Raw genomic sequence first — 18,418 nt, 5'->3', positions numbered from 1 at the left:
TTTTCTACTGGCAAGTCTAAAAGTCAAATACAATACAATCCGCCATATTGAAAGTTCTGAAGTGGGAAGTCGGTCAAACGTTGACCCTATTCACGATTTCTATTTATTGTGCAGTGATATATATTCCAAAAGCATTTCAAAAATAAACTTACATATTTAATGATATATTTGTTGTGATAAATATAAAAGAAAGGTCTTTTTTACTTTTTTGCAATTCGTTTGATGAATACGTCACAGCGCCATGTTGTATTCCTGCGCTGATTGCAGGCACGAGAAATCTGCCAACCCGTTTATTTTTCGGGATTAGTTCCCTAGAATAAATCGAACTGCGATTTTGTACTCAAATATATTTAAATTTATATTTGTTGGCAAATGTCAAACAACTTCAGTGAAATCGATGCATCCCAGTTGTCGCATTTTGAGTGTTAACTCTTAATTTCAACTGCAGTTTTGTGCATCCGCGAAAGTTGAAAGGACTGTGTTGTAAAAGAAAGAAGTGATAATTAGCCAAAATTCCGGTCCCTACGCGTAGACGAGAAGGTGCCTACCCGCCGGGGCAGTCGGGCGAAGGAGACATGAACAATAAACGCAAAAATCGCCAAGGACCGCCGAGGTAAATGTAGTTTTATGTTGGGGAAGTTTTGGGATGGGTTGACATGTCTTTGTTATTCGGGAATTCTGTGGTACGGTATGGTGATGGTGTTGTCACGTTGACAGATTTCTTGGTGTAGTAGCGTGGGAGCATTGTAAACAAGGCGTGAGAACAGTTCGCGGAGCTGAGATAGTGACACGCCGCGACGGCGCGTCGTCCATTCCATAGTCTAGATGTTTGGCCTACTTTAGCGAGTAGCCCGATTAATTTAGGCGCGTGCGATCAGCTGATCCCAGTCCTAGCTCAAATAAAGTCATTACTCACCTCTCCTGTGGTTTTCTCACCATTTTGAAGCTATTGTAACTACCAGCACTATTACAGTATTTGTGCCTACAGTGAGTAGAAATAAATATTAAATCAATTAATTTTGTTCTCATCTTGATTATCTGCCCTAGTACTTCTCAGTTAAACTGTTTGAAATACTTTATTTTAACAAGGAACAACGTGTTTGGCAAAAATCCAAACACTAATCGGTTAGCTTTGCTTTCCTATTATTTGTGTTAGGTTAACTTGGTGCGAGTGTTATATGTGCATGTTGAGATATTTTGATGTGTCTTGTATGATATTATGGATGTCTTTGTAAGATCCTGCCAACCATCGAACTACTTTCCTCATCCAACCTGGCTTTTTTGTTTCCGTTCTTAACATATTTATTAAAACTAAACAAGCTTGTGATGAACATTATTGCTCATATTATAATATTTTTATATTTTCATAAAGTTATTAAAAAAAATTATGTAAAAGGAAAACAATGGTAAGCCCTTTTGTCATGATAGGTACTAACACTATTTATTTAAATGAGTTTCTTCTGGCATTTATTCTCAGCAATGATCCCTAAAATGCCAGTTTGGTACAGCATGCCAGCCTCCCCTACTTGTAACAAATCGGTTAACTTCTGATTTGTTACATTTCTATTATGATATTATTTATAATGTATGTTCTCCATGTTTATAACCCTTAGTTTGTTGTGTCTCCAGTGCCACATAAAATGCATTGTTATTTATTGTGTTTTAAACCTAAACCATGTGCCCATAGAAGACAAATTTTTATGATATACATATTATATTGGCATTCTCACTATTTTGTCACATGTATGTGTCTTAATTCAATTTATAACAATTTGTTATCAAACATTGCACAGTGAATTTTCCAACATGTTGTCCGCCGTCATTACCTCAAAATAAAGGACCTTTCAAAAATCTTAAAAATCTAATATTGATAAAATTTTACACTACCCCCACACCGTTAATTCATAAATTAGTAAGTAAAAAGAAATTGTCTTGTTGAAATTTGGAGGAGGATAATATTATTGATTGGAATGCTATAAAATTCACCCTCAGCAATAGGTGACAGGGGATTACTCTGCGATGGATTAGTATGGATAACCAATCATATCGAGGTGTGATTGTTGTAGTGTTACGTCACCACACTGCGATTAGTTTAGTAGTGAAATGTAAATTGCAAACCCACGCTAAAAGCAAATAATCATTTTTTTGTAAAAAAATTAAAAAGCCAGTTACATAATATGGTCCTTTCTTTTATGAAAATTTTAGGTAAAAATATGTGTATATACTTCCTGCCCTAGATTTTGATCTGAATGTTAGTTTACATGGAGACTAATGGAACATGAGAGAGAGAGAGAAACAGAGAGCACTGGCTTTGCAGACTCATGGTGGAACTCATCAACCATCTTTTAATTGCTTTTATTAGTTGTTCCATTCTGTAGAAATACCACATGTTCAGTTCACCTCTTTTATAACAAAAGAGTTTTTTATCTTTTATCACTAGGATTTTTTAAAATGTTAATGTTAAATGTGAAGTTTATTTACCCCACAAGTATATTTTTATTTGCTATGTATTTGTATTTAATACCCTAAGTAATATTATGTTTTTGCAAGTCATCTTTAGCACTCAGAATGTTCTATTGTTAATATATGATCTATTGACATTTGACATCATAATTTCAACAACAGTTTTAAGAACAGATAACTTAAAATCTCTTAAACTTCAAGTCCCACATGCATCAGCTTAAATAGCTGCTAGTGTGTTATAAAATAAAATAAATAAATAAATTTATTCTGATTTATATAATGCCTAATGCTTCTTTGTACTCTCTCTCTCTCTAATCTGTGTGTTCATGGTTTTATACTCGAACATGATGCCTCATAGCTCTGGGTCTGCATACATATTAATATTATAAATGCAAAAGTCTGTCTGTCACACTTTCATCTTCTGATTTCAATTAAATTTGGAATTGATATAGTTAATATCAATCTGTACGTAAAGTTCTAAGATAGTAATATTTAAAAAAATGGGTAAGACAATCTGTTGATAAGTTGTAAACAAGAAACTACCAAAATTTAATTACATGTAATTATTCCACTACAACCACAATAAATATCAGTATATACAAAGGAAATGTTAATTAAAAAAAAAACCTCCTTTTAATTATAACATTTTATGATTGAGTATATTTTAGTTTGACACAATCAATTAAAATGATGTTAATAAAGTCATAAAGAAAATAGAATGTTCACTTAGAAAAACTCACAAATATTAATTTGCTAAAATATCTACCTTGTTATTCATAGAAAAGATAAAGCATAGTTTAAGCTAAAGTATGTTTTGTCTCGTCTCATTATGTCAATCTCAAATTTTGTTAAGTGTGATAGTGACAAGTCATACTCTAGCTTAAAGTACATATGCTTATCTTTTTTATGACTAACAGACCAACTATAATATAAACATATACATACATATGTGCTTTGAAATGATTGCACTTCACAATGTATGAAATATTGTAAATTTATGATATATGTCAAGTTACAAATAATTTGCATAATTATTGAAAGAATTAACCCCTAAAATGCAGCCTCCCGTGTTTGCCCTATCAACTGCAGATATTGTGTGTTTTATGGAACTGTGTTAAGGTTATGCATAGCGACACCATCACATTTTTATCAATTTATTTAATTTATTACTGTATACTGAAACAATTTTATTAAAATGTATTACAGTTTTCTAATGAAATCAAACATGTCAACAAAAAGGCACATTTGAGTCTTGGATACCATACTTGGAAGCTAGGTTACACTGTTCATTTTACAAACTATTTTAATGAATCCAAAATTTTAGAAATTCTTACACAAGTGTGTACTAGTCCACTGACAGGGATAGTGATCTAGCTGTGACCTCCTACAGGGTCCAAAATTTGTATCCTACTTGAGCCCACATGAGTGTGTGCCTGTCTGTCTCATGTAAAATAGTTTTCATTAACATTTGATTCAGGTAATAGATATAATCGAGAGAAAACCTGCACATTGTTTGACTAATTAGTTCACTGAAGTCGCATACACACGTATGCGACGTATAGATGGCGGTAAATTTCATGTCAGATACTTTCAAATTACTTGAATAAAATCTGACATTTAACACTGGTGTCAGATTTTATTCAAGTGGTTTAAAAACACACTTTAAGAAAGAAATACATGTTCCTTCGATTTCTACAAGTCAATTTTTCACTAAATCGAATGCTAAACTCGAGATGACGATAGGAGCTAATAGCACGTATTTTTATGACCCGCCGCCGGCCGTTCAACCTGGCGATCGTACACAACATTCATCAAATTGGTCTCACAACGAACGTAAACACAGAAATACAGAATATACTAACATAATACAATGTTTACATTCATTGTTCGCTCGCGTGGCAAGTAGGTACTCTTTTTAGAATAATACCTTGTGTCATGTTGTAGGCTTGAAAATGACCAATTTTATGGCTACCATTCTTCTCGTCTAGATTCCATTTTTCGTGATCTTTATCAACACTGCTGGCTTTATGCCTAATGCATGACCCAAACAATTTGATGGTTGACCCAGCGGGCTGGTGGTTTACCAACCGGTCTGTCTCTGTCCGGGCCACTCTTTGGTCCATCGATGCTCTTCTGTTTACGTGTCATGTCCATTACTAAATTATCCTAAACTATTTAAAATGTGTTTTAAATACAACATTCATTTTTTCTCAGTTCAGAATCGTGATAAAATATTTGACATGGTTTGATCAATAACTGCATTGCACAAATAAAAATACTTGGCAATAATAAATGTATTTTACGACCCGTCTAGTGGTAAGTTGACGTGTTGCTTTGTAAGTATATCTTATCAGAGCCACTTAACTTTTTTTTACACTAGACGAAGTCTTAGGCCGGGACTCCACCAAAGCGGAGACGAGACGAGCGGAGAGGAGATGTTTTTTAAACAACCAATAGAATTGAGTTATTGACACGTCTCCTCTCCGCTCAGCTTCAGTGGAGATCGCTGTGCGGAGATGTGTAATATTTGTATGTCGCGATGGAAGCGGAGATGTGAGCTGTGCGCGGACGACGCGCAGTGGAGACGAGAGATGTGAGCGGCGTGCAGTGAGCGATGTCACCCTCCCCCCTCTCGCCCGCTAGCAACCCGCAGAACCCCGCGCGCGCGCCGGCCGGACTATAGCTATCAATTCTGCTTCTTCAGACTGTAGTTCTTCTTCAAGTAAAAGAAGATACTTTTTTTGTAATAATAGCGACATCGTCTACCTTTCGTGTCAGAATGCGTACTGAGCACTCAACGCCCCGCACCCGAGCTGAAAAACATCTCTTCTCGCACAGCACACAGCACACCGCACACATCTCCGCTTTGGTGGAGTCCCGCGAGCTGAAAAACATCTCTTCTCGCACAGCACACAGCACACCGCACACATCTCCGCTTTGGTGGAGTCCCGCGAGCTGAAAAACATCTCTTCTCGCACAGCACACAGCACACCGCACACATCTCTGCTTTGGTGGAGTCCCGGCCTTAGGAATCGTAGGCGATAATGAAAAAGGTTTTGAAGTAGGTAAAAGTTATTTTTGACATTACATATCATAATCATAAAAAAAGTCCTCTGCTGCACTGATTTTCATGCGGTTTTCACCAAATTAGGTATTGTCTAATTGTATAATTTATCTAATATGTTTTTACCTGAGCGAATCATGGACGGGCTGTTAGTTTTTGATAAAAAGCAAAATTAAAGGACAATAATTATTTCATTTTTAAGATAAAATGTAAGAGTACATTTTGCTGTGTACTTAATAATTTTATTTTACAAGTATTGGTTCCTGTTTATTTAGTTACACGTAGTAATTACTTAAAAAACGTAAAGCAATCTCTAAAAAACGGAATAGTTAGAATGCCTTTTGTTGACTTTGAAAGTACAGAGCTGACACTATCGAGATGAAAATTTGTAGTAATGATCAAATCGATTTGGTAACAAGCGATTCTTTCCCCCATAGTTAGTATTAGTTATTTAAATAAATATCAATAATAAATATTACTCAAGCAATTTCACTAACTAGCACGAATATAATGATAATTTACATATCATTTTCATTTATTATCATGACTAATTGGCTGTTACTTGCCTATTATACAACAATAGCTATACATAATTTTAGTTCGACTTTATGTTCAATAACATTAAAACTTAGGAATTTTATGGGCAAATATTCTAATATAATTAAAAAAGAAATCGAACTGAGATCCAATCCAATAAAGAAATGTTAAGGGACGAACATTTCTTCATACAAACGATCCCTGTAGTCTATCAAAACATCAGAGCAAATATATGGTTTTTTTTTTACCCTAAAATCTTAAACTGCTATGGCCATGCCCTTTTGTTTTTTTCTATATATTAAAACGAACCCAAGATTTAAAATTACCCGTACGGTGTACGGTAAATTTGAAATTGGAAAAAGGGTAAAAACATATTTGCTATAAAATTATTATCTGTTTAGAGGGAGAAAGCTATATATGTATGGAAAATCTTTATGTACGTGTAAACTTGTGTGAAAACGAGAATATGGGATCATAGCAAAGCCTTCCTTTAATTTCATATATATATTGATTGATTGATAAATTATCAGTAAAGAAATATATTATTGATCAAGTTTAAAGAAAACACATGCATAGTCGTAGTAAAGTACCTACTTTATTTTCATGTAAAACATTGTTCTTGTCAGTGTAGATATATCGTGGTTGCACATAAATTTGTTCATCCAATTTCCATTCCATTCATTTACTTAACATTTTGTTATTGTTTTTGCATCTCTTTCTATTTTCAGCCATCATGTGGCCTCTCACTCTTACTCTCCCCTTCATCTGGTCCATATAATTAATAAAAATCGAATGTTGGTAGGCATCTAATACAAACTCGCAAGCCAAAAGGAAATTGATAGTAAATTAAAGTAATTAACTTGGAATCTCAAGTGGTTTACGTAATTACAACAAGAATGTGCGCTGGTTAGCGACCCGCAAATGTCTATGATGAGTTATTTATTCCCTTATCTCAAATTCCATTAGTTAAATATTCAATAAACATACCACTGTAATAGTAATTTGGATTATAATTAATGAATTTGAGATAATGAGTGAAGTTTACTAATTTACCTTTGATAACATCAGTGTATTTTCTGTGTCTAGTGTCATCACTACATTGTACATCAGCGCTGTAAGTAATCTGGCTTTTGTTTGTATTGTCAGGTCCTAAAATTTATTTATTATAGTATAGTAGTATATGTGGAGATAGTACGCAAAAAATTCAAATTTATGTGTAGTTTCGCAAAATTCAATAATTTCGCCCAAATTCACTATAAAGGTAAATAAGCTTCTTAGCATCCCAAAAGTCCCACGGGAACGAAGTTCTTAGTCAGACATGGGTTGGCTTCCCATGGTCTTTTATCTAAAAAGTTATGAGAATAAACTAGGATAAATATTTGTCAAAGCCAATGACCCCGCAGCTAATTTTTATATGAAGTGTGCAGTTATATGGTTAATGATTAATAAGGTACTTACATCAAAAGTTTTATATTTGAGGTGCAGACAACAAAGGTAAAGGGCAATTAGTATGTCTGAAGTTTTATTATACTTGTAAAGTTTGCATGCTGAGTGCATGCTATTAGTGTTTCGAGGAATTCTTAGAACAACATTTCGTATGAAATTTAGTGTTCGGGTTCACTCGTGTTATGAACTTCTAGATAGGTATATTTAGGTGGCCACTGCTGCTAAAGTGCGCAGATGTTTTAATCGTATATTGGTCTCGCAGGGTCCTTGATATACAACTTTTTAACTATATACTTTAAAAAAAAGTTTCAGTAGGTATTACTGCGTGACGACTTAATAAACATAAAGTTTTTCATACATTTACTGATTAAATACAGTACGAGCATACATTTAGAATTGCGCTATCCTGCTTTGCCAAAGGTACTAATGTAGCAGTCGTTTGGTATGTAACCCTACTAATATTATAAATGCGAATGAATGAAATCAAACTTTCGCAAGAGTAAGAAACATATATAGTACACACTGTGTACTATGTATGTTTGTTACACTTTCACGCAAAATGTACTGGACCGATTGTTAAGAAATTTGGACCACGGGTAGAATTTAATCTGGAAGAACACATAGAGTACTTTTTATCCCCAAATTCCCATGGGAGCGAAGCCCCGGGGCGCAGCTAGTAAAGAACAAGAAGAGTTCTGTAACACAGAAGTTCGCGCGTTCGGCCTGCGTTAGTGTCAGTTAAGCAACTATCGCAATGGTCTGTCATTAGATGGATGACAAAAAAATCTCTACCACCTCCGTACTTTGGAAGGCACGTTAAGCTGTTGGTCCCAGTAAAAATCAACAATCTGCATTGGGCATGCGTGGTAGCTCATACATGACCAATCCTCCTTATCCATATATAAGGATGGCTAGGGTCCCAGCAGTGGGGATATTATAATGCCTGCTGATGTTAAATCATGAGGCTAAGGGTAATCGGACAGATGAACTAACTGCTAGATAAGTCTGCTTGTTGTGATTGGCAACACTTGTGAAGCACAATTTTTAAACATGTCCGAAATGTTCCAGGATATCAGATGACAGCTATGAAATAATCCCTGCATTTTGTTGTCTGCAGGTCGCCACGGGGGCGCGTCGTGGCGGAGGGCGTGTACAACAACGCGCACTTCATGCACGCTGCCACAACCCACGTGGGGGACACGGTGCAGGTCCTCACCCAGTCTGGGTGTCTTTGGGAAGGCGTGTTCAAGACTTTTAGCGCGCAATTCGAGGTAAGTGACTGTTTCTGCTAAACCGACGAAATATTGTGTCGCGAAGGAGGCAATAGCAAACCATTACATTATTATTGCCATAAAAGTCGTTGTGTGTTTGTTTTATTCTACGTAATGACCAAGTAGGGAGGAATTCTACTATAAAAAAGAGAGCGCTCAAAACTTTTAGCGCGCCATAGGATAGTTGACAAGGTCAGAAGTCATCACCATATATTTAATGTAGCTGTCGAACAAACGTAGCTTTTAGCTTGTGCTTTGATTTTAGCAAGTAGTGACGTCACTTCTGCGTATTACGAATGGCGAGTCCACAAATGTGTGATTGTCCTATGCTATAAAAAGTTAAACACTCTTTTTGGACAAATGCTCTACATCGCTTTCGGTTGGCTGGTAGAAATGGCGCCTAGAAATTCTCCAAAAAGAGTGACTTTTGACAGAGCAGAGACAGAATTTTTCATATTATTGATCGCGAGTCTGTGTGGTCTAACAGGCCGGTTTGCAACTGTTAATTGCAATGTTTGAACGTCTGGTCCATTCTATTTGCGTTTACAATCCACAACCATTACGCAACCTAAGAAATGTTAGGGAGTCATTACGGTAAGCGAAAGTATGGACAAACGATATGTACAGCTGCAATTTTAGTGCAGTTGCGTGCAGTGCAAACTCCATAATGCGACTGTCATTATAATTTATGTGCTCCCAGCGAGACTTGCAATCGATTTTTGCAAATTCTTTCGTGTAACTTTGCAGACGTACCTACTTCAAGTTATTGCGATAAGATTTTCTATGCTAGTATCGAGGTTCGATTTGTTCTAGCATGAAATGTTTGATGCAGATAGGGTTGACAACTTTAAAATTGTCAAAGGTTTCATAAATTCCTTTGTTGTCGAGTCATGACTTAAATTAATTCCTCCGTTATCTTCTTCGATTTCACTCTGTCTTTGAGCGTTGACATTAGGCATGCGGCCTGTCGTAAAATCACAGTTAAATCTTTAAAATGATAAGGTTTATTTACACTGACGTCACAGCCGCGAAGTTACCAGGTTAACGATAAATAAAGAAAAAAAAACTTAAGTAGAAAAAGATCTACACAGTTTTATTCCCCATAAGAATATTCCCTGTTTGTATGAATCATCTCGATTTTCTTATAAAACTCCATTTACGTGTTTTCTTTTCTTCAATCACCATTTCGTGAAAACTTTCAAATATTTTCGATCTGTCCGCGTAAAGATTGTCGGACAGAGCCGCCAAATGAGATAGTGATTAGTCAAGAATGGAAATCGGGCGCAGTATGACTGAATGACCGCTTTGACATCTCTTGTATGTCATCTCCATTCGTTGTTATCTCATGCTTTGGAAGGACACGTTTTGCGATTAGTTTGTTATCGATTCATTTTTAGGCGGTAACGTTATACATACAAAAGATGTGAAATACCATTTCCGGAGCCCAGGGATAGCTTTCCTACTATTTCTCTTGTCTTCGAAGTTCACTTCGCACGATCTTCTATCTCTTTCATCTGAACGTTATCACGGTTCCTTCCATCCTTATTTGTCAGACTATTGGCACGCATATCATCCTTGTCGATGTTAAACCAGAACTTCTTGGGTTTGCACCTTCTTCCAGGAGCTCGAGGGACTTCGCGCGCGGTCTTCCCATACGTGAAAGATAATTTAGTAGCACAGTTTAGTATATTCCTTGTGCACTTGCTTTGCCTGTGTTTAAATTGTCATTGAATATAATTATTTTGAAAGAAAAAATAGTTTTTTTTTTAATATGCTTGTTTTTGATTGCTAACTAATAAATATGTGTCGACTAACACAATACATAATTTTTGAAACTTTCTTATCGAGCGAATGTGTGTTTCATGTTAGATTTTATTCAAGTCGCCTAAAGGCATCTGACGTCATCTGCCGACAAAACTGTTTCAATTTGGCAGACTATGTAAATCGTTAAATCCACTGTTTTCTTCAATAAATATTCTTTTCTTATTTAAGAGCTATGCTCTTTTTGGTTATATATTATGCCGTATACTCCGGCACACCTCTCTATCCTCGGCTTTGCTTTTAAGGTTCAATAAATAAATGATAAAATATGAAAAGCATTTTTGGAACTAATAAAATTGTCCGCACAGTCGCGTGCCGTCTGTATGTTTCTAGGGTAACTAGGTCTAGTTCATATGAAGCGCGTCGTACTCAACGGACCGCTCAATAGGAAACTTTAATTTGCATCGTATGAATTATGCAATTGTCTACTAGGAAGTTATCTACATTCACCTAGTTCATAGTAAGTGTAACACGGACCTTCGAGTAATATTCTCTAAGCTGGTCGCTAGGTGGCCGTGTTTTAATGGAGAATGATAAAATGTGGTGGTTGTGCTTGAAGTTATTAAAATGTTGTAAAATGTAGTTTTGTATCTGTGTTTATAAATTTATATAAAGTTTATACACTTAATAATTGCAGCCTACCTTATTACCCAACGGGCAGTTTATTTATACTATTATTATAAATAGCTAAGCGTTTGTGACTTTGTGTGTTTAAGGCGGGTAATCTCCGAAACTACCGATGCGATTTCAGAAATTCTTTCACCATTAGAAAGGTACATTATCCGAGATTGCTATAGCCTATATTTTATTTCGAAATTATCACGGGAGCGAAGCCCAGGGCAACATCTAGTACTTTATATGCTTAAGTAATTTTATGCATATTCAATCGCTATTTGTTCTTTTAATGATATATATATTCTTATATTATTATATTCATATTCTTATTATATGCATATTCTTCTTCTTCTCGCCTAATAAGCCATCTTAGTCGCTTCTCTGGAAACATATATTTTGTTTATTTAAGAATATCAATCATAATTTATTTTTAATTAATTTTAAAATAATTCAGATATATGGACATTTTTCTTTGTGTGTGAAAAATTTTGTTACTCATTCGCGCTAAATCTACTGAACGGATTTCGACCTATTTCCTAGAATAGCACAAATGATACTTTTTATCCCGAAATTCTCACGAGAGCGAATCCGCAGTGCGCAACTAGTACAACATAGCGCAACAAAGAGGTGTGAGCTCGTCTCTTATCGTGCCGTGACCTTCGTGGCTCGTCAGCATTCATCCGGTTTAGATGTGAATGTGGAAATATTTGTGATTATGACATGTACGATGTCGGTGATTCACCCGTTACTTATTTAATGTTTAGTTACGCCGGTAGTTTGTAGCTTTTTTAGATATCACTTATCACTAAATACAATACAAAGTCGCTTACCTCTGTCTGTCCCTATGTGTGCTTAGATTTTTAAAACTAAGCAACTGGTTTTGATGCGTATTTTTTAAATAGATAAGGTAAGCGAAGCCGGGCCGGGATGCTATACAACTTAATATTTGACTTGAAAAGTGTCTGTGAAATACTAATTTCTGGCTAATTGCTTTGACTTATGACACTCGTGTTATTTACATACATACCTATTTTAGGAATGAATGTGTTTAATTTGATGAAAAGTTTAATGAGCAAACGACAATGTTGCATGTGATAACAACATGATTCATGTGGGCGATACCTCTATGTATATAATCTCTCCTCTATGTATATAGTCTCATGAATCAATGCGCGTCATCTAGCTATCTAGAAACAAGTGCATGTGTACTAGATGTTGCCCGGGGCGTCGCTTCCGTGGGAGTTTTGAGATGAAATATAGCCTATAGCAATCTTAAATAATGTACCTTTCTAATGGTGAAAGAATTTTTGAAATCGGTTCGGTAGTTTCGGAGATTACCCGCCTCAAACATACAAACTCACAAACGCTTACCTCTTTATAATAATTGTATAGATAAAGAGGGGCGAATCTAAGTGATTTGCTGTAAAAATCTGGCAACACGCGGAAGTGAACCGAAAGTTCACATCGTTATCGATCGGGCGGCGTTTCCGGGTCACGTCGCCGAAACGCATCCGCTGCGTTGCACTCTGCGACATTCAAGACGCCATCTATAAATCGAAATCAGAAATATTTTATTGATATGAAAGATTTTTTTAAACGTAGATTAAACGCTGTTGCGCCGCTTCTTCTTCACCTGCGATTTGGAAGTCGGCGATGGACTTGTTGAATTTTAAGTAAATTTGATGTCATTAAATGATGTATATTATTTCATAAGTTTAATAAAGATCTTTGAATTTGAAAGTTGAATTTAAATTTATTTATTTAAAGTATGGTTTTCCTCATTTCACATAAAGTTTCAATACAATCTTACAGGTCTGAATTGGTGGTGTGTTATTTGAACCCGTGACCTTAGCGGTCGCCGGTTGTTTGACCGCTGAACCACTGAGTCATCGCCAAACGTGATTATTAAAGATATCATAGTCATCGTATCTTCTGGTTATATACCCGAATGTGACGTCTCGAAGACGGGCGTACGTAAAAAATACGAACGTCTAAATTCAAATTAAAATAATTTATTCAGAAATTAGACCTTCACAGGCACTTTTTCACGTCAATTTTTATATTAAATAGTTTTCTCACAAGCTACAAACTCACGTCAAGCCCTCTTGTTACGTGTTAGCTGTGAGCTCTAGGGTTAGGCCATTGAAAAATGAATTATTGATTTTCTCGTCTCATATTTAAGGATAAACTAGATAGATAACACTTGTATGTTTACTTTGTATTTTTGTTTGTGATTAAGAAACTACTGGGCTGATTTTGATGAAATATGGCACAGAGATATAGACGAAACCTTCAGGAATAACGTAAGATTTTTTTTGTATGGTTTTACCCGAGCGAAGCCGGTGCGGGACGCTAATTTCATATATTAATGCATTTTCTTACAATATATTTATTTATGCGTCTATCACTTTTGTTAAGTTATCGCTATGCGATAACTATTGCGTAAAACTAAGTGAATTCGAAAAAGTTAAAATAAACGTTACTGTGTCGTAATAAGATTCACATTGTAATAAACAAATGTTAGGCGAACGTTTCTTAGAATGCGATAAGCATTACTATAGAACTATAACATACAAGTATAGTACATACAAGTTACACGATATGGACCTCAATTCGGTAGGAATAGATTTGCTGTGAATTGTGCTGTGTGCTGTCTATTCACCAGACAGTACTGTTTTATAGGTCGCCGTAAAAAATATTAGGTCTCAAAGAATTAACTGAAATTGAGTTTGTATACCAATGTCATTCATGTACAGAGTTTTCATAGATCACCACTTGCTTCCGGTAAAGGAAAACAACGTGAGGAAACCTGCGTACTGGTCAACCAGTACGCATACACACTAGGGAACTAAACTGTCAACAGATTTCCCTAGTGTGTATGCGACTATCTGCCACTAGATGGCGGTAAGTAGTCGTAAAAGTAATGTCAGATGCCTTTAGGCGACTTGAATAAAATCTGACACCAGTGTCGGCAATAACAACTACAACTATTTTATCAGAAACTTCAGTTGACCTCTCAAACACTTGAAGTACAAGCACTTGAAGTCCCCTGTATTTTTTGTTCTCAGAGCGGAGAGCAGTTCACTTAGTTTTTTTTATTATACTCTTGCACATCACTCATTGTACACTTGAATTTTGAATAGCGATGGAATTCATCACTTCTCTGAGAATTTCGATCGTTCATGTTAGCTATTTAAACATACAGTATTTCATTTAAAAATAAATGTGGTTTACATTTTGCACGTTTCGTATGCACGAAACTGCACTAAAATTTTATAGAAACTAAAGTTTATTATGTCTATATCCGAATGGCCAAATATTAATGAAACGAATTCACTATTTCAATAACTTGTATATATTAAAATATTCAAGCTTTGACTATAATTACGGTATTTAGTTTGTATGGGAAATCCATGTGCTGAGACTTCGTTGTCCTTAGTACTACCGTTAGTCGATTATGAAATTAATTTGATTGATTAATATTGTTAGCAGTTAAAAATTAGCATCACCATAAACACATTTTATTTCTATGTTTTGGCGCCATCTTTGCACGCGTTAATTTTCTTTCCAAATAGTTCTCAGTTTTTTTTTCTCAAATATATATTTTTTGTCCAGGTTGTTTTAGAAGTCGCACACCGCGTGGACCAAGACGGCGTGGTCGCCGTAGAGTCTGTGGTGGACAAGCTGATCTTCAAGCCGCAGGACGTGGTGTCCATACGGGCGAAGGACTCTGACCTGGAGTACGCCACGCACGATGTGTTCCAGACCGACAGCGTCATTTCTAGCAAGTTCAACGGTTAGTCTTCCTATGTGTTAAGCCTAATCCAAATACGATTACTATTATTATTACTTTTTGACACCTTTGTGACACCTGTGCGAGCACCAGACGGATGATCAGTCCTCCCACACTGGGACCATATCACCCAGTTCCCCGTAACCTCTGAGGGGGTGCAGGTTAGCTGGTATCCCTAGGTTGGCGGCGGGCGGTCCTGTACCTTTACAGAACCGAGTCACTGTCCTATTGTTAGATCTTTTAAATCCTCTTCTGATAGGACGTCAGAGCCTGTTATTGCTCTCCTGCATTGCGTATCATACGTTTTCAGGTAGATGTAAAAAATAAAGATTAGGGGTTGTGTGATGTCCTTAATTCTTTTTTAGGTTCTACGAAATGTTAGTCAAGGATCTATCAATGGATTTTAAAAAGTTGTTATCTTGAAAAAAAAAAACAAAAATCTATTCAGTCGACATGTCGATTCTTTTTTTAATCCGTTAACTTATACCTGATGTTCACCCAGGCAATGGTAGGTCAGCGGAGGAACGGCACCTGGAGCCCTGGGACGGCTGCGACGGCGACTCTGGGGACACGCCGGCCCTGAACGGGGACTCCAGACTGGAGGAGCTGGAGCTGGACCACCGCGCTAACGGCTGGGACGCCAACGACATGTTCAGGAAGAATGAGGAGGTATTATATAAGTTTGGTTCATCCAAGCAAATGGTAGGTCAACGGGGAACGGCACTTGGAGTCCTGGGATGGCTGGGACGCCATCGACATGTTCGGGAAGATATGAGGAGATATTATTGTGATCGAAATAACAACCAAGGATCTACCTACCTGGAGAATAAAAATGAGGTATGCCTACTCCATATAAGACGATTGGAGTCACAAAGCATTCCCATAATACTTTAGTGAGAACAAAAAAAAAGGTTAGTCACGCCAATAGCCTAATTTCTACCATGTAAGAAAAAAAATATTTATTTTATATTTCCATTTTAAAAATCAAGTGTTTGCCCATGGGCCGTGTGATAGTCCCCGTAGTACGGAAATTATTTTACCCATGCTCCCTGAATTTTGTATATCAATCGCCGAATCGCATGGCAGCTAGCGTTTCCGCGCGCAAATTCATACTGATAAATTAAAAATAGTATTTAGGGCATTCTTTGGTTTGATAAAATTTTAATAAAAATTCTAATGTTTCATTACGACCTCAGGTTTGTCAGGACAGTTTAAAAAAAATTTACACTGAACACTGAATTACAAAACACAGGGTCGTCTAGTTTGGAAATCAGAGTTCATACAATAATTTGTAAAAAAAAAAAATATTCTAATTTTACAAATCCTTGACGATCGTTTTGCCATTCTGATCTAGGTCGAAAGTAAAATATGTGGGTGTTACTTTTCCCCCGCACAGATTATAAATGTCATTAAATGTATATTATAAAACTGATCGATTATTTATTTATTTATTTATTTATTTATTTATTTATTTATTCATTCATAAGCTTAAATCTATCTTTACAGTTCTCACCAATGCAATAGACAAGCATCCCATTTCAATTATTATTATAACTTATGATATACAAAGCTGTTCTTATGAATTCGCTCATAGAACATGAAAACAGGTCTATTCTTTCGGCAATCTGATTGAGATTACGAACCGCGCGCGTCAGCGGGGCTTCGCGCAACAGGCCGGTGCGGTAACATCAAATTATTGTATTTGCTTATTTATCTCTTACCCAGCGAAGTAGCCAGTTTAGAAAAGTTTGATTATTATATATGGTATATTAATGAATAATTTGAATTTCAGGTTTACGGGGTCCTTAGTACCTATGATAATTCGTTGCTGGGCTACACTGTGCCGCTGCAGAAAAAAGACACCCAGGATTATAGGTGAGACTATTGTTTTATCTAATACTAGCGCCCCGTCTCGTGTTTGCTCTGGTAAAACCATAATAAATTTTACACCCAAACCTTCCTCAGAAATCACACTATGTACTAAATAAACAGCATCAAAATCCGTTGCGTAGTTTTTAAGCATACATAGGGACATACAGCAGGAAGCAACTTTAGTTTTATACTATCTAGTGGTGGCTCGGTTTCATTAGGGTCTGTGACGCTGCGAAGCCCTTTTTTGCGTGTAATACAAACCTTAATATTTTGAATATTCGGCTGTGATTTTACAACTGCCTGCTGGCCGCCTGCATGATGTCAAACCTTCTTGAGAATGCTATTGCCAAGGCGATATGTGCTTGAGTCGCCTCGTATGATATTCATGCGATATCAGTGGACAATATTTTAATTTGACTAAAAACATGTATTTTCCCAAATAGGTACTCCAATCTGCAGGGTTGTTGAAACGTCAGCCACTTTAAATGAAAAATATTCCTGCTACATAAAGGTGTGCTCAAGTCCCGTTTAATATACGTGTAGTTAACGCTATTGTTCCAACAGAGACGCAGAAGCGAAAGCGGAAGAGATAGCGGCGGAGATAGAGAGCACGCCGGCGTACAAGACACGTATAGAAGTGGAGAATGGAGATGAGGAGGAGAGGTTCGCGGCAGTGGTGCGGCCCGGGGACGCCGCGCCCGGCAAGTACGTCATACCCAACAAGAGGAAGAACATGCAGGTGAGGAATGAAACTGAAATGCGTCAACTCGTGAACGGGAGCTGACGGAGAAACTGCATTTCACTTCCCAATGTCGAATCGATTCGAAGTGAGATGCAGCGAACCAATCACATTGCGGTGTGGTTGTCGTTGCGTCGCAATGGCGCTTTGTGATTGGTTAGCGCTCGATCACAATCATGATGTATTTCCGTATACTTTTTGATCATGTAGTTTATGTGTACTTGGTTATATTAATGAAAAAAATATATTTAAAAAATTCATGGAGCTCCGAGGGACCTGTTCATATTAGTTTGTTTCGGCATTTCTTCTCAGCAATGGTCGTTCCGAAATGCCAGTTTGTAATTTTTCGAGAAATAATATATACTCGAACCGTGAAGTTAATCGTCCGTAAACCGTCTAATTCCTGAATAAATGTTTCAACTTTGATGTTAGTTGTTAGACATGTGGGATGTCGATAAGGGATACTTACAAGTATAACGAATGAATTGTTTTATCTAATCTAAAATTTGAATTGCAGACCGGCAAACTAGTGAAGCCAAACAACGGCGGTTCATCCCCTAGCGCGAACAAGCCGCCACCGTCGTACCCGGCGCCGCCCGCGCACCCCCCGCACGCGCCTCACCCCCCGCACCAGCACAAGGACGTCCGCCCCGACAAGGACCACAGACCGCCGCGGCCGCACCTCACCCCGCCAGCGGACAGGAGACCTGATTCACAGCCGGTATGTGTCATTGACCCTACGCTATAGAGCTACGACAATTGTATCAGCTACGACAGTTGTATCGGCTACGAGATGA

At 36.9% G+C, this 18,418-nt stretch overlaps 1 protein-coding gene across 3 annotated transcripts in view; it reads left to right on the top strand.

The window, feature by feature from the left end:
* Positions 1-42: 42 nt before the first annotated feature.
* The window catches only part of LOC128678959 (ataxin-2-like protein), a 42,607-nt gene continuing 24,231 nt past the window's right edge, over positions 43-18,418 (top strand). The window contains exons 1-7 of one of the 3 annotated variants that reach the window (XM_053760850.1): positions 43-613; positions 8,628-8,781; positions 14,833-15,013; positions 15,513-15,679; positions 16,803-16,885; positions 17,447-17,621; positions 18,139-18,342. In XM_053760850.1, coding sequence (XP_053616825.1) covers positions 576-613; positions 8,628-8,781; positions 14,833-15,013; positions 15,513-15,679; positions 16,803-16,885; positions 17,447-17,621; positions 18,139-18,342 — 1,002 coding nt within the window. In that variant the 5' untranslated portion in view covers positions 43-575. Of the gene's footprint in view, positions 614-826; positions 988-8,627; positions 8,782-14,832; positions 15,014-15,512; positions 15,680-16,802; positions 16,886-17,446; positions 17,622-18,138; positions 18,343-18,418 lie in introns of those variants that run through there. The other 2 variants (XM_053760851.1, XM_053760852.2) reach the window with 2 other exon arrangements.

Source organism: Plodia interpunctella, chromosome 21 (assembly GCF_027563975.2).
Source record: "Plodia interpunctella isolate USDA-ARS_2022_Savannah chromosome 21, ilPloInte3.2, whole genome shotgun sequence".
NCBI lineage: Eukaryota > Metazoa > Arthropoda > Insecta > Lepidoptera > Pyralidae > Plodia > Plodia interpunctella.
The sequence above is the reverse complement of the archived record's forward strand: the minus strand, read 5'-3'. Positions and strand labels throughout refer to the sequence as shown.